At 59.2% G+C, this 22,938-nt stretch overlaps 1 protein-coding gene across 1 annotated transcript in view; it reads right to left on the minus strand.

Moving 5' to 3' along the window:
- The window catches only part of LOC142033308 (dedicator of cytokinesis protein 2-like), a 106,373-nt gene that overhangs the window by 76,918 nt on the left and 6,517 nt on the right, over positions 1-22,938 (minus strand). The window contains exons 11-23 of the mRNA XM_075033237.1: positions 21,622-21,697; positions 21,045-21,124; positions 20,423-20,548; positions 20,181-20,305; positions 19,245-19,343; positions 18,762-18,834; positions 17,711-17,814; positions 14,739-14,928; positions 11,653-11,750; positions 11,001-11,090; positions 10,306-10,406; positions 9,984-10,118; positions 3,811-3,922 (exon numbers count right to left, since the gene is read on the minus strand). Coding sequence (XP_074889338.1) covers positions 3,811-3,922; positions 9,984-10,118; positions 10,306-10,406; positions 11,001-11,090; positions 11,653-11,750; positions 14,739-14,928; positions 17,711-17,814; positions 18,762-18,834; positions 19,245-19,343; positions 20,181-20,305; positions 20,423-20,548; positions 21,045-21,124; positions 21,622-21,697 — 1,409 coding nt within the window. The remainder of the gene's footprint in view (positions 1-3,810; positions 3,923-9,983; positions 10,119-10,305; positions 10,407-11,000; positions 11,091-11,652; positions 11,751-14,738; positions 14,929-17,710; positions 17,815-18,761; positions 18,835-19,244; positions 19,344-20,180; positions 20,306-20,422; positions 20,549-21,044; positions 21,125-21,621; positions 21,698-22,938) is intronic.

The following is a 22,938-nucleotide window of genomic DNA, read 5'->3' on the forward strand; positions in this document are numbered from 1 at the left end:
AAGAGCTATTATCAGCTCTGCCTTGGGCTGATCAGATAATTGCAGCTTTAACGAAAAGAGTAGGCAGAATGGGATGAAGCTGTAAAGCTTACGTCAGCCACTATCAGATCTTTCTTTTGGGTATCACCTTCAACTGCTAGATGGGAGCTGGTAGTTGCAGCCAGAGTTGCGGGCGGTCTGCAAGCTCTGTAAAGCAGCTACAAAGTCTGCTTAGAGAACAAGAAAAAAAAATTCTCTCCCTGGAGTACCTGCTCAAGATGTTCAGGAGACATTGTCAGGGCTGGATATAGCAAGACCCAGTGGCTGGGGTCCAGCAGGAACCAGGGCAGGATGCAGCACAAGAACCGTGGCTGGGGTGACTGGGGGTCAGGACACCAGGGAAGCCACGGGACCCTCCGGACAGGGGAGCAATGGTGATGCCAGGCAGAGGCACCGGGAGCCAGCCAGCACGAGGCTCGGTACTTGGTCTGAGGCTCAGAGGGGAAGAAGACACGACGTTGCTGGCTCACAAGCCTGCAGTGGTGCTTCCTGAGGTCAGGGCCTCTTGAGTCAGAAAGGTCTTTATATTTAAATAATCTTGGGTGGATTTTTCTTCCACAGATCAATACAGCTGTTTGCAAACTTGCGCAAACTTTCAGCATCCACAGCCTGCTCCAAGGAGCAGATACAGACCATCACAAGCGGCTCGACAGCTTCATCACACAGTAGATGAACAAGCACTGCCTTTGCCCGTTTCATGAGATGCTCCCTCCTTCCTGAGTGAGGAGAGACCTTGAGCAACCATTTCCACCTCCTACCCTCCTCCCCAGATCAGAAGCAAATCTGCAGCTCCCTGTCCCAGCTCCTTGCTCATCTCTTTTCCAGGATGGAGGGGTCTGGTCTGGCCAGGTAGGTGATCCCACCTGCAAGCTGCCCCATACACCTTGTCACCCTTTGCTGGGATTTTTCCAGCTCGACTGCACACTCTGAAGCATGGGCACCAGACACAGATGCACCACAGGAACTTATGCTGTGGCAAAGGACATTTTCTGTTTTCTTCTCAAGTCCCTTCCTGATAATTCCCAACTTTGAGTGAGTGTTCCCTGATCGGTGCCAGGCATGGAGCTGACATTGCCAGAGCACTATCTGTGATAGTCCCAGGTCTCATCTGCCAGTGCACTGGTCAGCTCAAAGCCTATCACCGTGTGTTTAAGGTTAAGGGATTTCTCACTTTTAAGACCATTTTCTGATTTTCACTTCCACGCTGAATTATTTCACCTGGGCACTCTCTCCCCCAGTGAAACACTTTGTTGGTGGTGTGGGAGAAACCCCATCACCATAACGCCTGCAGAGCAGCAGAGCCGGTGGTGAGCACTGAGGAGGACAAGTGACAGCGAGGAGAAGACCCGTCTGACACCACGCTCGGGGCAGGCTGACACCATGCACTGCGATGCGGCTAAGTGTGAAGCCAGGCTCAGAAATACCGAATGCATGTTGCATTGACAAAATTGACAACCTTAAAGTTGGGAGGCAATGACCTGGGGGACATCAATGAGAAACCACCCTGATGCGATGGACAAGCTCCCCTTTCTGCCATCCTCCAAGGAGCCACCACCAAGCCGGCGACCCGGTGATGAGATCTCTGAGTCCAGGTATTGACACCCAGAAGAGACGGGAGCAGAGGGAAGGTCTCTCCGAAGGACTGTGTCCTGCTACTGCGCAACACAAAAGCCCACTACAGAGCGTGGCCCCAGCACCTAGACCTGCTCAAGACTCCAGCAATCCCCAAGGAAGAGCCTGGGAGGCTTCCAAGGGGGACATTTCTCCTAAAGAGAACAGCACAGATCTGCCAGAGACCTTCAACCTCTCCTGCTCTCTCTAACAAAATAACAGCAACCAGGAAAGCTATTTTCACAGAGAAAGCTCCTGCTCGGCAGTTGGGATCCCCCTGCAGAATTCAGCTGTTTCCAGGAGAAAGCGCAGTCGGACTCTGCAAACCTGGCAGCAGCAGCAGCAGCAGCAGCGGGCAAATTTCCAAGCCTAGCCCCAGCTTCCTACAGGCTGCTCTGGGTGGAGGGCAGCTCCTGCTGAATCCTCACCCCAAACTAAGAGATCCTGCCCTGAAGCCACAGCAGTGCGATAGTACCTGAGGAAATACCATTCTCCAGTCTGCTTTTTAACGACATTCAGCTGTTGCACGCACCCACAGTGCCTCGAGCGCACCAGAGGAACCACAACAGTGCTGCAGCTGGAAAAATTGTCCCGCTGAGACAGTCAGTCACTGCCAGCCGTGCGACGGACTTGCCTGGACTCCCCAGCACTGAGATACCAGCCCAGATGAGGTAACCGCAGCCTCGTCTTTTCCAATTCACGCTGCCTGCTGCAAGGCTGCGGGCTCAGGGCACTCAGGGTGAAGCACACGTGTCTCCCCATGCCTTGGCTGGACACGCAGCATAGCTGGATCCCAGACGTGGGCTTTGTCCACTCCTGACAGTCCTCTGCCTCCTCCCCAGCACTTTCGACAGGCGGTTGGCAGACCCGGCTGCACCCTCTGTGCCTCATGGCAGCCCCTGCCACACCACGTGTGCCTCATGGCTATTATTTGCTATCACCACTGCGATGCCTGACCTTAGCCATAGGAGCTGCAGGGATGCCTTCTTTGGTGATGCATGGGCAGACCTTTCCCCTCTGCCCTGGATGGTGGTGGCCTCTCTACTCTGGATGCGTTTGCAGGAATTATTTTCCACAGACCTGAGCAAGGTGCTGAGTGATGCAGAAATGGCACAGGTGGATGTGCAGCAGTCGGAAACGCCGCAGCACTCAGGTTACCATAGCAGAGAGTCTCTAGAGCAACGGTACTGAGATGGAAACCAGATAATGATCGGTGTTTAGATGGGAGAGGGGATAAGGAGGGACAGCCCTCCTCCTCTCCATGAGGATAGCTGTCACGTTAGTCTTCAAACTACTTTTTTTTGAACTAGATTAGTTTATAAGGGATTATCTAAGAATGCCACGAAATAATGAAACACAGGAGCTGCCAGCTGTCCCAGTGCTACCGTGCATCCCAGCCTGCAGACGAGGTCCCTGCCTGCACTCTGCAGTGCCTCTCTCCAGCCGGGAGACCGCGGGTGCAGGGTGCAGCGTGCGGCCCCATCCTCACCCCTGGCACAGCACCAAAGCGAGACCGACTCAGCCCCAGCACCGGCTCCTGCCTCCTCTCACTAACTGATGTTTCAGAGTGCGTGTGGCCCGGTCGCGTTCTCCGTTCAGCTCCGACCCCCAGCACCATGACACCGGTGGCTGGAGGACTTTGACACTGGCTGCTGGTAAAGGACGCAGCCGTGCCCACGAGGACCCACAGTGCAAAGGGCAATGTTTCTGCTCCCCCCCCCAGCTCCCCCATGCCAGCCTGGTCCCGAGGTGCAGGGAGTAGGGCTAGGCCAGCTTTGGGATGGGGACAAGCCCCAGGAGCTCCCCAAGACCCTCTTCTCCAGGCTTCAGCACATGTATGGCTAGGAGAGCGTTTGCCCAGTGACACAGAGCTGCTGACCCAAACTCATACTGCAGCCCCAGGCACCGGCACAAAGTGGGGTTTTGTGGTCTGGGGCCTCGGGGGGGCTTTGCACCAGGGGCACAAGTGGAGGTCCCTGGGGACAGTGAGGCACCACGCAGGGTGGCAGCTCCTTTTGACACCCCGTGCACAGGGAGGGCTGCACGCAGGACGGCTGTGTTCCCCCGGCACGGCGATGGCCAGTGCCCCGCCTGGGGCACCATCCATCCTGCCACATGCCAGAGCTGAGCCCTCACACAGCACCAGCCCCCCCGCCATACCTGGGAGAGCAACGTGGGACCCTCCAGTGGGGACTTCATCAGCCGGTTCAGGGAGAGGAAGAACTGCTGCAGCGAGCGCTGGAACTCGGCCGTCTCCTTCCCCTCGTAGAGCCTGCAACAGCCAGAGTCACTGCACCGCCGCCGCGCCACGCACCCTCCCCCGGGACCGGCCGCACAGGACGCCTCTGCTCGGGCATCACCCGTGATCCCGATTAATTACGCTTCTCCGTGACCGTTTCCCATAGCTGGGTCCAGCAGCAAGGCCTGGCACAGCCACTGCCCCGGCACGGCCACTGCCTGGCCCCGGGGCCAGCCAGAATCAATGCTTCAGAGGTGCAGAATTACCCATATTAAAGACTGCTGTCTGCTGTCTTATTTATATACATCACTTACACGTATTCACACATATAATTATTTTTTTTAAATAGAGTCTTTTACGTGATTCTACACACCAAAGTCCTCTCAAAGGAGGTCAGTATCTTCCCACCTGAGCAGGAAACCTCCTGCACCCTTCAGCCTGAACACAACCTGCGTGACCAGTCACAGAACAAACCAAACACATGAGGAATTTTAGCCATGAGACGTGCAAAACGGTGAGAAAGTTTCAAAGCTGCTAATCAAATGCATAATCATAAGAATAAAGTCACTCATTGTGAAAAACAGGTTGTATTTGAGCTAATTCACCCCATCCATTGACACAGCAAATGAAGCAGTGAGCCCTGCTGGGGAACAATTTGGCAGTACAGATGGGGGAAATGAGGGATAAAACGCTGATCTCCCCGTGGCCGCGGAGACAGCCGCATTTTCCAGCCCGACCTGACTCCTGCGCACCGACCGCCACCACGGCAAGCAAAATGTGTTTGGTTTTTAATTGTGTTTTGGTTTCTAATTGTGCGTACAGCAGCAGAACAAACAAGATCTGCATTTTTTGCTTACCAGCTATTTTTACTGAGTCTAGTTTTTGTAAAAACTTTGCTGCTTTGTTTTATAAAATTACAGTTGGATAGTTCTCTGTTCAAATTCATCTTTCCTATCTGGTAAACAAACCCGAGGGAACATATGAAACATCCTAAGTTTGGCAGCGGGAACAAGCCTGTTGATCTGCCTGAGGCATCTCAGATGTGCTCAGACAAATGCATCAGCTGAGCAGCGGCTGGTTTACAGCTCTTGACCGACTTCCAAGTCAAACCAGAGCTTAGACTAACTCAAGGTCCCTCCCTCTCATCCGGCGTGTTAAAAGTTACCAAACAGTGGGAGCCTCCAGCAGCCCCATCCCGCAGCCCTGGAGCCTGGCCCAGCTGCTCTGTGTGGCCCAAAACCCCACCAGAGGCCAGGAAATTTAAAGAAGTCTGTATGTGTTAAAATAAGCAAAAGGAAAGGAAGGTCCACATGCAGCTTTTACTCTCACAGCAACGATACCATGCAACGATCTTAATTTATGAGAGATTTGTTAGATTTTCACAGTCCCTTTTTTAATGCATCTACCCACAACTGACTGACATGGATTTTCAACATCACCTCCACCGTAAACTCTTGCCTACAAAATTCTGTATTTTATCTTAAAGAGGGCATGCGTGAATACAATATGCTATTTTAACAATCATAAGACCTATTGTCAACACTGATTGCTGAACTTTTAAGTGTGTAATGACTCAAACCAGAGCAGTATAAAGCAGTCGGGAGCATGCAGCTCAATTAAGCCAAGATAACGGCTGATTTGCATTGCTGCAGCCGACGTGGGTCAGCATGATCTTTTTTTAACATGGACCTATTGGTTTGGAGGATTTAATCAGGAAAACTGGCAGGTGGAGCCTGGTCCTTGAGCCTGATGCCTCCTGGGACACTGGGCACACTCCCACCTTGGTTTCTGCAGCTTCAGGCTCTGGCACAGAACCCAGCTCGAGTGTCACAGAAATCCTCCGAGCACCATCAGCAAAGTGGCAGGAAAAATTATCCAGCCACCAACTCACTAAGCAAATCAGTATGGACTGCGATACAAACCGTGCTGAACGTGATTTACTTGGGAAGGGTCGGCATGGTTCTTGGGAAGGGACGCTCTGCCTGCGAACCCCCTGCAGCTCAGACCGCGGTAGAAGCCCAGCAGCTGCCACAGCCTTTGGGGACCACAGGGACCTCAGCAAAGTCCCCGCAGGAGGGGATGATCAGCATAAGTGACTGGCTAGAGTGCGGGGGGGGGGGTAAGGGGCCCATCCTTGCAGGGATGCTGGGTTCCCTGGGGACAGGAGAGGGGTCAAGCGGGGCCGTGGCAGACCCCACGGGTGCTGCCAGAGCGGGGGCTGGCTGCAGGAACAGGGGGGACGGAGCGAGGCTGGACAAGAGGCCCATGAGCTGCAAAGTGGGCGGCTGCAAAGGGATGCCGGCGAGGGCGAGCAACCCCAGGTCCCCCCGCGCCGGCGGGAGAGAGGAACCCCCCACGCGGGGCGAGCCCCGTGATGACCATCACAAGCACTTTCAGGAAAACTTCGCAGCCCTCGGTGGCAGCCAAAAAGCAGAAGCAGCCAGAGGAACCGGCAGGGAGGAAGCAGCGAGTGGGAGACGGCGTCACCGCCGCCAAGCCCCAGCTCCTCCGGTCCCGGAGCCACAGGGGCGCCAGGGTGGCTCCGAGGGGACTCGGGGTCACCACGGCGGGGGACAGGAGAGGTCCCCGATGTTGGGAAGGGCACGGGGGGTTGCAGGGGGCTCCACCGGTCCCCTCCTGCCCCGGCACAGTGCATGGGGTGCTGAAGGGGATCGCGGCTGGAGATGTGGCATGGCGTCTCCCTGCAGAGGGAGGGCTGGGGGCATGTTCCCACAGGAAAGCACATTCCGGGCACAGAACTCCCATGGGCAGCGCCAGGATCCATCCCCTTCACAGCCCACCGGCTCCCACACCTCCTGCCTGAGGCAGGAGGAGGGGAATCGGGGAGCCCTTTCCCCACGCAGTGGCCGCAGAACTCCTGAAGGGGCTTGGGCGATGAACCTCCTGCCCCACGCCACCTGGGCCCCACTGCGATCATCCTCGCAGCAACCTGGGATCCTCATATGAGCTACGTCAGCTCCTCATCCGATTCCAGCGGTAGTACACGTAATCAAATAGCTACAGCAATCTGCAGTAACTTATTATAATTACAATCTAATTTCTTTAAATTATAGGTTGTGTACAAATTGTAGCACCATTTAAAGTATTTAGAAGATCTGAGGAATCCATGTTATTGCACTGTTCAGATCACTAAGATAAAGGGAAGATGAATAAAAACACTAAATGTCTTCAGGGATGTCTTCATTCCAATGCAAACTAATTCACAGGGCTGTTTGCAAATGCTCCACATAATTAATTTTCTCTGCCAGAAGTTCTATAAGCTGGGGAATTTGCTCTGTATTTTCACGTATGACGAGGAGGTAAATACTTCGGTCTAACACTAGAGCACCCCAGAGCCCTGGAGCAACTGCCTGGCCAAGAACGAGACCCTGGAAAGGGCTGGCAGGTGAGATGGATGAGGAAGGACAGACGGCACGCCGGACAGACCGGCCACTCTGCAGCGTGAGCTATGCGGGGAGCACCTGGCAGACAGCAAAGCGAGATGGCAAAGAGAAAGTGAGGTCTGAGAGTCCCTGTGGATGCCAGGAACCCAACACAGCTCCTCACCGCGAGCGGGGCACAGAGCACCGACGGGGACACTGACACGCGTTCTGGCACCTCTGCACAGCGCTCAGGACTTTGGGTGGAGGAGGCAGACCCTGGGCTCCCGCTCCGCTCCCTGGAAAGCACCCGCCTGCCGAACCACAGCCCCGCAGCATGGGGCAACTCTGCTGCTTTCCCGGTGCAGGCTGGCAATGCCGCATGCGGAGGGCCCTCGCCTCCCGCCGCTCCCTTGGGACGCTTCATCTTTCGGTGCCATGTACTTGGAATGAAAGAGGAACGTAACTTGTTTTTTCTGGTAACTCTATCGGTCATGTTTTCAGTTTTCCACTTCAGCCCAGCAGCACAGCCGGGCTCACCCACGCCTGACCTGGGGAGGCTTGTTTGCCCCATCACGTAGATCAGGATGGGAACCCCGTGCCCACGGGGAACAAACAAAACCAGGTCCTGGGAGGACTCTGGAGGTACCCGGGGGAACTTTGACCTTATCCTCACCAGCAACAAGGAGCCATCAAGACTCCCAGCCCCTTACGCCACTTATCACAGGATCACAGAAGGGTTTGGGTCAGAAGGGTCCCTCAAAGACCATCCGGTCTAGCCTCCTGCCATGGGCAGGGACACCTTCCGCTAGACCAGGTTGCCCAAAGCCCCATCCAACCTGGCCTTCAACACTTACAGGGATGGGGCATTGACAGCTTCTCTGGGCAACCTGGTCCAGTGCCTCGCCACCTCACGGCAGAGAATTTCTTCCTTATGTCCAATCTACATCAACCCTCCTTCAGTTTAAAACCATTGCCCCTTGTCCTGTCACTTACAGGTCTCTCTCTCCCTTTAGAGCTTGTCTGAGGGGGGGGATGAGTCGCTGAGCCAGGGCAAGGCGGGGGGGGGGTTGGCCTGGGCACCCCGTCCCCAGGCCCTGGGGCTGGCACTGTGCCGCCTCTGGTTTTGCTGCAGCGCAAGGGACGCCCAAGATCGACTACACGCTTTGCATCAGAAATTATTTGAAAGCCCAGTGACTGGCTGAAGTGTGAGAGCAGCCCAGGAGCCATGCACAGCACCAGAGTTGCAGAGATAGAACGTGCTTCATAGGAACCATCAGAGGCCAAACGTGTGTCTTTGTCGCTGATGTGCTGGGGTGGTCCTTGCACAGACCCCACTGCCCAAATCGCTTTCGCCACACCGGCTGCCACCCACACCCACTGCCACCCGCACCCGCTAACAGCAGCGTTAGTGCCGAGCGGGGAGGCTCACGGGCAACGCCGTCCGCAGAGCTGGAGATGCCACGGGGGTGGCATGGAGGCTGACGACAGGCTGAGGGTTGAGACGGCCTGAGACGAGCAGAGCACTGCTCCATAGTAAGGTGTGCCTCACTGAGGGTAAGTGCAACGTTTCCCTCTCCAATCCACTAAGAAGCTCCCTAACAGCATGGGCTGGGCAGGCAGAAGCTCTCTGGGAATAAGCAGGAAGAGCGAGGCTGGACGCCAGAAAACCTTTCCAGCCGCAGTGCTGGCTATGCAGGGGAGCAGGCTGCCTGGGGAAGTTTTGCTGTCTCTGCCGTGGGAGGTTTTAAGTGCACATTGGAAAAACCCACCCATCAGGAGCAGCTTGGGCAGAGCCAGCCCTGCCTTGGGCAGGAGGTCACTGCAGGTCCCTCTGGCCTCGTTCGCATGCTGTTTGGGTTAGCCGTACACAAAGGAGTTGGGCATTTCCCAATGCCACAGCGTGTGGCCGTGGGAGCCAGGGCAGGGCCTGATGGCACAGAGATGGAGCGTGGGCTCCGTGCCAGCCCGGGGCTCACGGGCAACCCTGCAGCTGCGGTGCCAAAGTTGATCTCACCAGCACCTCGCACTGAGGCTCTCCGTCAGCACACGCGCAGGAGGAACCAGCGGCAATTAGCCTGACGGACAGCAAACCACAGGCTTCCTTCACGCTAACGTCGGCGCGCTGCCTGGCTGCCAACACACTTTGCAAACACTGAAACACCGCTCGTGGGCCAGAGAGTGGTTTCTGTGATGGCACCCATCCTGCCGCGGCCCCTCACACCACAGGAACTCTCCCACCCCAAGATGGACGGCACTGTCTGCCACCCGCACCAGACCACAACCGCTGCAGCAGCAACCGGAGGATGGCATACAGCAGAAAACTGCCGGAAACCTCAGGGAGGGGAAGCACGGTGGTGGAGGAGAGCCTGGCCAGGGACTGGCCAACACGGCAACACCACAGCATGCCGGGTGTTGCGAGTGCCGCCACTGGGTGCCGCATCCCACCCGAACAGCCAGCATGAGCACCAGGCAGGTCAAGGTGCCAGTGCCGCAACCCCAGGGCCAATGGTTGGCACCAACATGGCTCCAATGGTTGGCACTAAGACAGCTCCCGCAGGACAGGGACCCCTGTGGGACCTTTCCTTTCCTCCCTCACACAGACCCCATCCCCAGGGGCCGATGCTCCAGCAGTGCTGCCAGCACACGGCGCTGGTGTAGCAGCCCAGCAGAGCCTGGCACCTGGAGCAGTGGAAGTAATCACCGGTACTTACTGGGCGAAGAGGTGCCGGGAGCGGACAATGAACTTGAAGATGTACTCCAAGGCCTTGAATGTCCGCATGAGCGGCTCGCAGGGCTCTCCCTGGCTCGCATGGTCCACGTACTGCGTCAGCACTGAGATCAGCTTCCTGCAGGATGGGGACACGTGTGGCCAGGGCTCGGCGGGCTTCCCGGCCGCGGCTGAGCAGCCTTCAGGGCTGCCGCTGACCCATGCCACGCTGCCTGCCAGGTGCTCCCCACACTCCGTCCCCGTCCCTCCCCGTGCCTGCCACCCCAGCCCCATCCCTCCCTGCGCCACGGCCGCCGAGTACGCACTTGTAGGCAAGCGTGGCACTGAAGTGCTGGCAGATGTAGGCCTCCAGGACAGTGTTGAAATGCTGGAACTTCTTGTCGGCCACCAGCCCCACGATGAAAACCTGGAGGGAGCGGGCAGTGGGTACGGCTCAGTGTGGGCAGCAGGATGCCCGGGGACAGCCGGGTGCCCACAGCCACAGCCAGAGTGGCATTGACCCCTCGTGGGGGCTGCTGGGGCCACCAAAGCCCCCTGCACGCCCGCCCAGCCTGCCAGGATGGGCAGACCTTTGAGGCAGAAAGCCCAAAATGAGCCACGAGCCCAGCAGCCACAGGACTCTTCATGGCCACCTTGCACAGAGCTCACACCATCACTCACCCTAGGTGAACAGCAGCCAGCCCGACCCTCCCCGGTCCCATCACTGGGGTCACCCTTGTCTCAGTGTAGGAGAAGCGCCTTTGAATCTTGCTGGAATTGTCCCCCGGAGGGACAGTGTCCCCACAGAGCCACAGCCCTGCCCTGTGCTGGGTCGGCCGCGCTCTACCGACCCAAGGCACTGCAGCAGAGCCAGAGAAGCTGCATGGCTCTGAGCATGGCTTGTGTAGTCAGATCAGTGAGCCCCATCTCAAACCCACCGCAGTCTGACCTGGGCCCATCCTGCACTGCCAGTGGCCTCGGACCCACACTCAGCGCACACAGGGAAGCAGGTCCCGCTTACCAAGGCGTCAAAGACAAGCGTGTCATAGACATCCGTGTCCGAATTCTCCATCATGATGGAGAACAAGGCATCCAATGTGTCCTGGAGAAACTGGGGGTGGACAAGAGGACTGTGAGGGCTCAAGCGTTAACTCCCAGCATCGTCCCAGACCCACCTCTGAGTGACGGAGCGATTTGCCTGGGTACAGAGCTCCTGTGCCCATCCATGGCCTGGGGCATCCGGCCCTTTGCCAGGACACAACTCCCCCTTCTCGTGTCCCTTGGCAGGCAGCCCGGCACTGCCCCTCCAGCCGCCCACTTGCCCCAGCAGCCCCAGCAGGGCTGCCAGGGCCGACGGGGCAATTACCACAGGCAGAGGCAGCATTTCTCCCCAGGGAAGAGGTGCTGAGACTGTGCAGGATGCTCCCAGTGCACCCAGTCCAGCCCCAGCCCAGGGCGGCTCCCCGTGCTCCGGCAGCTGCTCTCAGCATGCCCGGCCAGGCTGCCAGGAAACCCCTGGTGCCGACGCTGCCGCCCCCGGGAGCTTTCACATCCCTCTGCCCCGCAGAGAGCAGCCGCCTGGGCTGTGGCTGGAGACGTGTGTGCAGGAGCAGGGAAGGGAGGAGGTGGGAGGGAAGATCCCGGCATGGGGTTGGGGAATGTGCCGGCTGTACCTTGATGACCTCCCCTCCGTCCACGTTCATCAGCTTTTGGAGGTTCCCGGAGAGGAGGCTGGGCTTGGAGCGCCACTTCAGCAGCCCCAGCAGGTTGACTGGGGGGGGAGGAAGGGGAGAGTCAGCACGGCTTCACTTGCTGCCAGACCCGAGCGTTACCAGCCTCCCAGGCTCCCCCGTCCCACCCTCGCTGCCCAGGGCTGGAGGGGCCCCATCCCGGGGGATGCGGTGACACTTGCTGCTGTCCCCACGCTGGGGCAAGCACAGGGCGAGCGCCCGTCATGCCTGAGCTCCCACTGCTCCATCGTGCAGCCGCAAAGGCAGGCGCTGCTGTCCTCTTTACATCCCCGTGGGAGAGAAACTGAGACCCAAAGCAGCAGGACTCGGCACCGGCACTGCATCTTCCCCACAAGCCCGCGAACCTTTCGGAGAAGGGATCTCAGCCAGAGGGGCCGTGGGTCACTGTCCTCCCTCCACTCGTGCCTTTCACCGGCCAGACCATGCCAGGACTGGAACCTGGCAAGGGCCCCCATGCCCTTGCGGCTCCCCGGTGCCCACCCCAGGCGCCTGCCCTGTGCTCCCGGCCGCGTGCCTGCCCGCAGCAGCTGCTCCACAGCTCCTCTCCTGCACCAAGCAGAGCTGACCGCTGCCGTTCAGATGTGTACGGGGCCATATGCCGACCTGCCGGCGCTGCTCCCGGGGAGCTGCCGCGGCGCGTGCAGAGTGCGGCCTCGGCACCGCACCAGCTGGTGGTCAGCACAGCGCTGCCAGAAGCAGCCAAGACCCCGCCGACCTCGGACTCCCTGTATAACTGCTGCTCAGCACAGAAAGCTTCCCGATTTCGGTACCACAAAAGCATAAAACTCAGCTAAACAGAAGGTTGTTACAGTAGAAGCTGTAATTGTGCTGCAGGAAGGGAATTAACTGAACAGCAATGGCCCCAAGCCCCGCTCACGCTGAACTGCAGCAGCCCCAGACCCCATCAGCACAGCAGCGATGAGTCACTGCGCACCGAGTCCCCCGAGCTGCGAGGCTGCGGTCCCCAAGCCCCGAGCCCGGCGCCAGGGCTGTGGTTTCCCCAGCTGCGTCACTGCACTTCAGCAAAAGCAGGACGAAGCGTTTCCATCCACCAGCTTTGCAGAGGCGATGCTGCTGGACGGGAAGGAACCCGGCTTTCCCACACACTCTTCCCCTGGCCGAGCACCACTGCTGCTCGCCCTCTGAGCACGGAGCCCGCTGGCCGACGGTGCTCCCGTGCAGCGCGGTTGGAGTGCAGCATTTAACTCTCCAGGCAATTGGAGACGTTACCTCCAGGCGTTCGCGTCGCCCGCCCTGAGGGACAGGCGGCTGCTGCGGGGCTTTCTGCAGCAACGCAGACATGCACTGAAAACGTGGCAGCAGCCCGAGCGCCGGCACCACCACGCAGCACAGCGTGGTGAGACCCGGCAAACGGACGGGCTGCTTGTCCCTGTTACAGTGGAGGTGCGTGTGCCACGTTCCCCCCGAGCTGGACGCCTGCGAGGGCACTCGGGCCGCGCAGCCCCATCAGCTCTCCCTTCCCGCAGGGCCGGTGCCTGGCTGCTCGCTGCCAGCCCCGCTCTCCCCACTCCCTTCAGAGGGGCATGGGAAGCAGTTTGATAACCGCTCGCTCAAGGTTAGTGACACCTCTTTGTTCTGCCACCTCCCAAAACATTCTGTACAAGGCAAAATCCCATCTGCAAATGCAGATGCGTCTTTGCTGAGATGGCATGTATGCTCTTGGCTGCCCTGCAATGAACTGCGCGAAGCACCCCAGGCTGGAAGCCCACGCGAGCTGAGGACAGGGGTTTAAAACAGGGAGTCCCAATTCCCACCCTGATTTCAAAGGGGCCAAAGAAGGTCACGGAGCCTTCAACGGCAACACTCAGCAGCTTGCACCAGCTCCCAGATCGGAGGCCGTGGCTCACTCCCCCGGGGGGCAAGAGCAGATTAATTACCATCTGCACGGGTTTGCACCAGCCAAGAAACTGCTAACTACCCACAGCCGCTGGCAGCGGCTCGGCACCCCCAAAGTGGGAGAGCGCCTGGAAACACTTGCAGCCTGCTATTGTTTGTTCTCATTCCCCCGCCTTGGAAAACTAATCTGCTGCTAACTCAGGAGGGCTCAGGAGACAGATAAGCCAAAAGACAACCTTAATAAAAAAAGAGAAAAAAAATGAGAAACTCTCTGAGTTACAGCCCAGAGCTATCGACCCAGCAATATGCAAACAGAGCCTGCAGCAAACCACATCCCACCCGAGCGGTGCGGGCAGCATGGCGCAGGGTGCTGCGGCAGCGGTGCCGTGGGGCAAGGACAGCAAACCCGGATTGCCGGGGCAGCGGGCAGGGCAGCGCTGTCCTGGCCACAGGCATTGCTGCTCACAGCCCGTCCTCCCCAGGGGACGGCAGCCCCCCGAAGCCCCCAGGATGGCACTGCCCCATTGGGCTGCACCCACCCTGGGAACAGCCGTTAGCCTTGGCTGTCCTGACCACGTCAAAACGCTAATTCAGGGCTGACTGTTCCCGCTCTCCCTGCATTTTCAGCATGCTGTCCCGGTGCTGTTTGTGACGGGAGTGAGCCCCAGTCCACCTGCGCCGTGCCGGAGGGGGCCGGTACCGGCACAGCACCCCAGGGTGGGCAGCAGCCGAGCTGCCCCGGGGCCCCGCACAGCCCCTCGGCTCTCGCCTTCTCACACAGAGCAGTAAATCACCCAGCCGCCTGCAGCCCGGTGCCCTCCTGAGGGGACGACAGCCACCCCCTGCCCAGCCAGGCCCAGGACAGATGGGTACAAGCTGTATTTGCTGCACAGGTTTAGGAAGGAGGGTGGGTCAGGTCCTGTTCCCTGGCCTCAGGACAAATGTCTCCGCTCTGGTGGGCAGAATCCAGCCTTCCCCATTCCCTGGCACAGCCTCCCGCTGCTGCCGCAGCAGCACCGGCGCCATGTCCCACAGCAACTGTCACATGCCAGCAGACAGCCGCTGGGAGAAGAGCGGTCTGGCAGGTGGAAATGCACCGGTGGGGTGGGAGCACAGCCCCGCCACCACCCCCGCGGAGAGCCGGCACTCACCGTTCTGGGTCAGCTTCGTGGAGCAGACGAGCGTCGAGATTTGGAAGCTGTCCCGGGCCGACACGGTTAAGCCCGACGTGCCCCCGCTCACGCGGAAGGAAGAGCCAGACAGGAGTTTCGGCTCGGACAGGTTCCTCGTGGAGGGCAAGGTCAGGTACGCGCTGGCATCCTCCAGCTTCCTGCTGTCGCCCTGCAAGGCAGAGCACGGCTCACACCAGGCAGCGCGCCGTGGGACAGGGCTGGCCCGTGGGTTCGGTCTTGACCCCCCCCATCAAGTCCCCTGCATAGGGGGACTTTGCTGTGCAGAATGGGGCAGGGCAAGGAGGCCAGCGGAGCCGCACACAGGGAACGGTGGCTCCCACCTAACAACATCCTTACGGCTTGGTAAAGTCCGGCTCACGGGAGTCGCTGGGATGAGGGAGCTGGCCCAGGGGAATTGCTGCCCGCGGTGCAGAGCTCTGTGCAGGCAGCGCAGTGGGCTCGCCCAACATTAATTTAAACAGAACATCCAAGAAAGCTGCTCCCTGCCGGGCTCCTCAGGGACACATGCTCAACTGGGACAACTGACCGGGAGAGACACCGAATCCTGGCTGGTGCCACTCAGGGAGGACACAAGAACTGGCAGGAAGAAAAGCACGAGGGGAGGCCAGTGACACAGAGGAGCCTGCAGCTGGGCAGCAGCACGCCAGGAACGAAACACGTGCCAGAGCACTGCCATGGGGACGGACACACAGCAGGACACCAACCAGGTGGTGGGCACGGTCCCATGGCATCACTGTCACTGGCCCGATGGGACGTTTTGTGCCAGTGTGGGCACGCCGGCATCTCTCTCCACAGTGGCAAAACAGCCTATTTCTTTGTGTCCCCTACTCTTAAGACGACATTACACCTAGGAGCACTCACTGGGGTGACTTTCTAAATGATCCTTCCATGATCATTTGCAAGACTGGGACATGGTGGGTGTCCAGAGCTGGCCAGACACACCACAATGGACTGCAGCATAGCTGCCACAAGCTCACCAGCGCACGCTTATGGCTTGGCAACAGGGCATTTATCCTTCCCTGCCTGCAACCTTGCACAATAAAATTTCTCCTACTGAAGGTCAGATGAAGATCACAAAATTGTTTGTTGTTGGCTTTTCTCTCCACTGAGCGTACCCACAGTGTCCAGCTGACTCGCAGGAGGCACTGCACTTCTTCCAAGGGCAGCTAAGCCCTTGCAGGGTAAACTGGCTTAATTTCAGACATTTCTCGACCAGCATGAGATCAAGAGGTCTGAGGAGCTAAAAGCATATAATTCACATTCCTCTGGCAAACAAAGATAAAAAGATGAAATAGCTTCTGACTCCCAGAATCAAGCCCCGGTGTTTGCCGGGAAGAGCAGGAGTCAGCCGGGGAGAAGACAAAGCAGAGCACGCCGGCTTTCACTTGCTCGGGGGCGGAGGATGCTGGTGAACGCGATGGTTCAGCGAGGGCAGCAACAACCCTTTAAGGAGAAAATGCATCCAGGAGGGAGGTGCACAGGGTTTCATCTCGCTGGGCCAGCCAGCACCAGCTCAAAGGTGCTTGGTGCTCCTGCCACCGAACAGGCTGCGGAGGGGACAGTCCCCCAGAGAGCCAGGGACTGTGTCTGCAGCTCTGCAGGCCACAGCAGCATTTAAAGAATTTAGGTATTTTGCCTGTAAGGAACAGGGAGGAGGGACATGATAACAATTTCAAATGCGTAGGAGCTGCTGGGGAAGAAGAGTGCAGCTCTGTCCCTGTCCCCAGGCTGGGCAGGGCAGGGCACCACGGGGTCCCTGCGGGAGGGAGGTCAGGCATCCCAAGAGCGATAGATGAGGAACATATAACGGCAGAACAGGACGGACAGATGGATGGCAGAGACCTGCAGGAGCACACGGGCAGCTCAGCCCCCAGTGGGGCAGCTACGTGAGCACAGGGCAGGAGCGCACCAGGGTGACACCGCGTCAGATCCACAGGACAGTCCTCCGACGTGGGACGACGGTGAGCACAGCAGTGCGCTGGCAGCAGTCTGTCTGCTGGGGCACCTCTGCTGCTGGGAAGCTGCAGAAGCAGCATCGAGATGCTAAGAGGGAAATGTGGTGATGAAGAGGAGGAACTCCTCCATCAAGCTCATGGGAAGTTTTGGCTGAGGCCAGCAGCACAGCTGCCACAGCAGGCAGGAGACAGATCTGCTCATCCCAAAAAGATGCAGGACTTGGGAAGGGAGATGGGTCTACCTCGAGTAACTGTGGTCACATCACTAGGAACAGCAGGGAAAACTAGGGAAAACTTCAGTTAAATACCAGAGCAGCCAAGGGGCTGAAGTGGGAAGGTCACCTCTTGGGGAGGCTGGAGCTCCATTGCCGGCGAGGAACACTAAAGTGGCGCTGACACACAGAGGAAGAGTCCTGAGCTCACCCTTCCAGCAGGGACCAGCACGTCCCGCTCCCCTGGCCGCAGCCAGCCCCAGCCTGGAAGAAGGGGACACGAAGGCAAGGGGGGGCAGCATGTTCATGGGGTTTTTCACACTCAACTGCGTTTTTTCCAAATGAACAGTGAATTTTCCCTCCTTACATTCTCTCTCTGCTATCTCAGAAGAAAAACCAAGCAGTTTTAGGCAGGAAAACGCTGGTGAAATCAGGTAAAGTGCAGCAAATATCTTCATGGGGACGTTCCCTCCCAAGTCAGATACATTTAAGTTACCTTTTTCTAAACAAAACTTGTCATTCACAAGGGAGCAGCGCAGAGAGTAGAGACACTGTGTGCAGGGAGCTGTGGCAGGAGCCCCCACCATCAAGGACAGAAAGGACAGGAGGGACTGGAAACCCTCCGGGGGACTTTGGGTACGTGCCACCAGTGCGGCAGCTCCGGCAGGGACTGGGACCCCAGCCCCACACAGGCAACTGCCAGGAGAGCTGTCATCCTGCAGGCTCCCCGCTTCGAGGGGGGGTCTGCCTGCCCCCCCCGTACCTTGTACAGAACCAGGTCATGCTCCCCATCACGCAGTGTGGTGCCGTCTGGTCGCATCAGCTTCACGAAGGCCATGGAGAAAATCCGCTCACTTTTGTCTTTGGCTGGGAGAGACAAACACGGGGCAAGGTGAAGCCTGCTCAGGAGGAGCCCAAGGATGTACCATGCAGGCAGGGAAAGGGCAGCGCAGCCGGGGGCTCCTGCCCTCCCAGCAGCCGGAGCGGTCCGGGGGGGGGCTACCAGGGAAATCGCTTTGCTTTTCCTGGAGCCCGCAGGCTGTGCCCACGTGCAGCGAGACCCCCCGATCTCCCCAGAGCACTGGGGAGAAGCAGCTGCTGCAGCCGTTTGGGAACCTCGAGAGAGGGGAGAGATGGCAGCGACAAACCGATGTGCGGCCAGAGGAGTTGCCGGGCTGCCAGCACGTGCTGCCCAGGCAAGCAGCCATCGGAAAGCCGCCTCTGCGAGAACAAGAGGGGCTTGGGGCAGGCAGGGCTTGGGGCAGGCAGGGCTTGGCCTGGGCAGGATCAGACCATTGAGCAGCAGCCTCAGCTGCAGGTCTCCACAGTGGCCCTGGGGAAGGTGCCCACAGTCGCAGGACATGCCACGCCACGTCTCATCACGTGTGGTTTTCAGCCCTGCGAAGGCACCGACAGCAGCACCTCTGCTCTGGGAGCAGCCCGTCCTCCTGGCCACGTGTCACAGCCCACAGCTTTGCTGCAGCTAAACGCCACGGGACGTGGAGCGGGTGCTCTGGAGAGCCAAGCGGAGGCACCCGTGCAGCAGCTGCGTGCAAGAGGCAGCGGTTTCCCAGAGGTCTGCCGCCTCACCACGGGCAGCAGGGACAGAGCAAGACAGGGGGGATGGCTTCCTTCCCCCACACAGTGAATCCAGATTTCACAGCATCCCTGGTGTGTCCCCGCACGGTGTGAGACGAGGGCCACTCACGGGGCCCTTCTGTTCCTGCAGCGCCTGAGCTGCAGGCAGCCCACATCCATCACAGACCTTGCTGGGAACGTTAGCAGAGGAAGACCTGAAGAAAGGAGATACTTACAGTCGCTGGAGGAGCGATGCCGGAAGGTGAATCTCAAGTGGGTCTTGTGGACATCTTCAATGGGAACAGCAATCTGAGAAAGAAAACATGTACCCACGTGAGGAAGGAGGGCACGGGCTGGGTGACCTGCCTGGCCAAGACGCCTCTGTGCTTGGGCCAAGGCTGTGCTGAACTTTCAGTTCAAATCCAAACCCACGTGCTTTCCTTTCAATTAATGAGGGGCAGTGGACATCGTCTCCCTGCTGTGGGTCACCCTGGGTCTCCATCCAGGGGTCGAGCCATGACACCAGCAGCATCTCCCATCCTCCCTGAGCCAGGGAACTTTTCCCCTTGAAAAGCCAACCCTGGCAGGCAGTCCTCCTCCAGCGGCTTGGTCCTGCTGCGCAGGAGGAGCGAGGGACACAGCCTCGGGAGGGACACAGCCTCGGGGGGGTCACAGCCCCAGTCCCACCTGAGCCCCCGTGCCCTGAGGCTCATACAGACCTTCACCGTCTCCATCCACCGCTGGTGCCGCTGCTGGTAGTAGACCACAGAGCGGTACTCACTTGCCGGTTTGTCCCCCGCACCGTGGTAAATCACGTTCTGCGGAGAGGGCAGCAGCAGAAGAGACACTTCATGGTCAGATCAAATAAACTCAAAGGGCTGAAGAATTTTGCATCCCCTGCTAACCTGGGCTAGCCCCTGAGCTGTCCAGCCCTGCTGAGCCGCTCTCCCCAAGCCCAAGCTCCCCTGGCACAGGTGCCCCTTTACAACAACCCAGCTGGTGTGGGGACATCTTTCCAACTGTCCCTTCCCAGCCAGGCTCAGAGGGGCAGCAGAAAGCTTCCCTGTACCCATCCCTGTCCTCTCCACCTCCGCCAGGCTTGGTGCAGCCTCCAAAGGGAGCCAGCAAGGGACACACAGCCCTCTGGGGCACCGTCACAGTTTGCCTTCGTTGTCCTGTGGGAAGGGCTTTATCGGGGAGGGAGAAGGAGGTGGGGGCTGCGCCCCTGGACCAGCTCAGTGGGCATTCACAGCTTGTTCTCCAGGGGCCAGGTGAGAATTGCATTTGAAAGGAAAGCAAATACCCCAAAGAAAGAGACAAGGCAACAGCCAGTCCTGGGGCAGAGGGAACTGAGTCTGAGCCTCCCACCATCCTCCTGGCAACTCTCCCGGCTTCTTCCCTCTCCTCCTCTCCCAGGGATGGAGAGCTGGGACACCCCACACACGCGGGTGGCCAGGGGTTTTGGCTGTCCCTGCCCACCACTTTCCCAGATCTTTATTCTAAAGGGCAGCTTCAAGGGCTCCAGTAGCCAAAGAGGCTACTCCAGCTGGTTTGTGCTGGCACCAACACTGGCACCAGCATGCTACGGAGCTGCTGCCTCTGTGCAAGGTGGGGTGATGCGGGGGAAAGTCCCTTGCCCCAGGGCTGATCCGTACCTGCACCACACTGCCCGACTCGTCACAGACGCACACTGTCACCTCCACATTCTTCTGTGTCTTCTTGTTCCCCTTGTCAAACTCGCCCTGCACCAGTGTCAGGTAGATGTCGTTCCTGACGTCTCCTGGGGGGACAGCCCTGTCAGCGAGGCTGGGTCCCCTCTGCAGCAGGGCACCCTGTAACCCCACACTGGGACCCCCAGACACCATCCAAGGATGGTCCAATCCACCACCCTGCTTGCCTGGCATGATGACCTCTGGGTAGCCCAGCTTGCGTGCCACCACCGTGCTGCGGTCCACAAGGTGGGGATGGTCCTTTCGCACTTGGCTCAGGTCTCCCCAGAGCATCTTCAGGGACACCCAGAACCCTGCCGGGACAGAGTGTGGGACATCGGCCCCATGGCCCGTGCCAGCTCAGCACGAGCTGTGCCACACTGGACCAGGCTGCCGGCCAGGCACACGTCCTGCGGAAGCGGCTGCCCCTTCCTGGGCTCAGCCCCAGATGCGTTTGGGTGGGTGGTCATTCCCAGTGACCCCGCACGGCTCCGATCCCAATTGCTGGGACAATTCGCACACTGAGCCCCGGACACACCCAGGATCAAACTCGCTGCGGTTTTTCAATGGGTGACAGTGTGCAAGAGCCTGGGGGAGGCAGCAAGAGGGGGCCCACGGTCGGCCAGGGACCAGAGTGAGCCCCTGGACCCTGCAAGGAGTGGCATGAGGGGGCTGCGCCGGTGTGGAGGCCGGGGGCAGCCGGGGACCCCGAGCACAAACAGCAGCAGGAGGGAAACACAGGATGAGCTGGGGAGGGGTCTCCCCCCTGCAGAGTTGGCACGCAGGGCAGGGGGGATGCGGGGGCTCTACCTTGTCCCTTGTGGTTGATGTCCTTCCCCTCCACCGCTTTCCTGATCATGTTGTGAAGAAAATCATTGTCAGCAGCCGCCCTGCAAACACCAGAGTGGGGCGATTCAGAGGAGCTCCACGCCGGGTGCACACGGAGAACCCCACGCGGCTGCTCCCCATGGCCAGGCACTGACCACCAGCAAACCAAACAGCAACCCAGATCCCACTGCAGCTACCCAACTGGCTGGCCTCCAGCCCGCCGGGAAAGAGGTGCAGGACAGCATCCACAGCAGACCCGGGACCCTGAGCATGCGTGTGCCCTGAGGGGCCGGGAGGCAGAGCTCCGGCAGGGCTTTGGTATCTCTGAGTATGTCACTGTGCATAGAAAAAACCCTTTTCTAACCTCACTGAGGTCCCAGACCTGATGACATCGTGTCCCAAGGATCCACAGTCCCTTTGCAAAGCCACATTTAACGGAAAAATCTTTGATCCTGACACCTCTTGCCCCCTCACAGCTGCCATCCCCATGCCAGCCAGGCCCACAGAGACTGCCCCCTGCCCGCTGCCCCCTGCCCGCTGCCGGCCCCGTGGGACTCACAGGTGCACGGGGATGAAGTACTGCTTGTCCTCGTCGCTCTCGCACTTCCCCTTGGTGATGTCCGTGATGTCCATCACTGCAGCAGCACAGAGGCGGCAGCGTGGGGCAGCTGCCACGGGCACCAGCACCCCCAGCCCCCAGCGCCAGAGCCCTCCATGCCAAATCCTCCCTGGACCAGCACCCAGGACAGTTTTGTCCCGTTCTGCAGCCACCACTTCACCTGTGCCACCAGCACTGACCCTGCTGTGCCCAGGCAATGTGCTCCACAGGGATGTCCTCGTGCCCCACCGAGACCCCTCTGCCACCCTGTGCCAGACAGACCTGAGCTGCATGGGGCTCTCAGCAGAGAGAAACCCTGTGCCCACATGGCTCTGTGGCGGATGGATGTGTTGTCAACACGGGCTGGGACCTGGCATTCCGGCACACCTGGGAAACACTCCCAGGGGGGTCTGCAGCACCACCGGCATCAGCCCCCAGTGCAGGGAAGGGTCCCGTGCTGGGGCACAGCCCAAAGGCCGCCCACCTCTTGGGGTCTCAACCCCAGGGCAGAGCTGGCTGCTCAGGGCTCGCACCACGCGTCCAGCATCCCCTCCAGCTGTGCACCTCTGGGGAGCAGCACACAGAGATGGTGCAGCCACCAACCAGACGGTCACCACAGGTGATCTCAGAGCTCCAGGGCAGATTTTGGCCAAAATAAGCCATATCCAGAACCTCTCCATCGACCACAGTCAGGGGGTTTGGTACAGGACGGACAGGGCACCGCAGAGCGGGCACCAGGATGATCCATCTGGCCCCTCCTCAGGGACACGCTCAGCCCGGCATGCAATTAGCCACCAATATGTTCATAATTCACCTGGTAATTTCTCTGAGGTGGCTGAGGTCCTAGCACACGCTAATTAACCAAGTAAAGTCAATAATTTCCTAGCAAGCCCATCTGATGGGGATCAATACCCAGAGCAGGACCATGGGACAAGGCAGAGCGGGGGCAGCTCCCCGCTCCGCTGGGGACAGGCACCATGGAGGGGCCAGGGCTGCTCCCGGTGGCACCTCCCGCAGCGCCAGGCTGGATGTCCCCCAGTCCCTCTCCTCTGCTGGGGCAGGTGCATTGCATCCCCATCGGCCCCGCAGCCCAGGTGGGGCAGGGCCAGCCCGTGGGGGACAACACGAGGGCAGCCGGGGGAAATGCTTGGCTCTGGCTGCCGTGGGAGCAGGGAGCCAAGGCTTTCCCAGTTGCTGGAGCAGCCATGCCAGGTCCCTCCCCACACCCTAGCACCAGGCATGCATGGGAAAGGCCCTGCACTGCCATGGGGGGTTGTG

This window comes from Buteo buteo, chromosome 1 (assembly GCF_964188355.1).
Source record: "Buteo buteo chromosome 1, bButBut1.hap1.1, whole genome shotgun sequence".
Classification (NCBI taxonomy): Eukaryota; Metazoa; Chordata; class Aves; order Accipitriformes; family Accipitridae; genus Buteo; species Buteo buteo.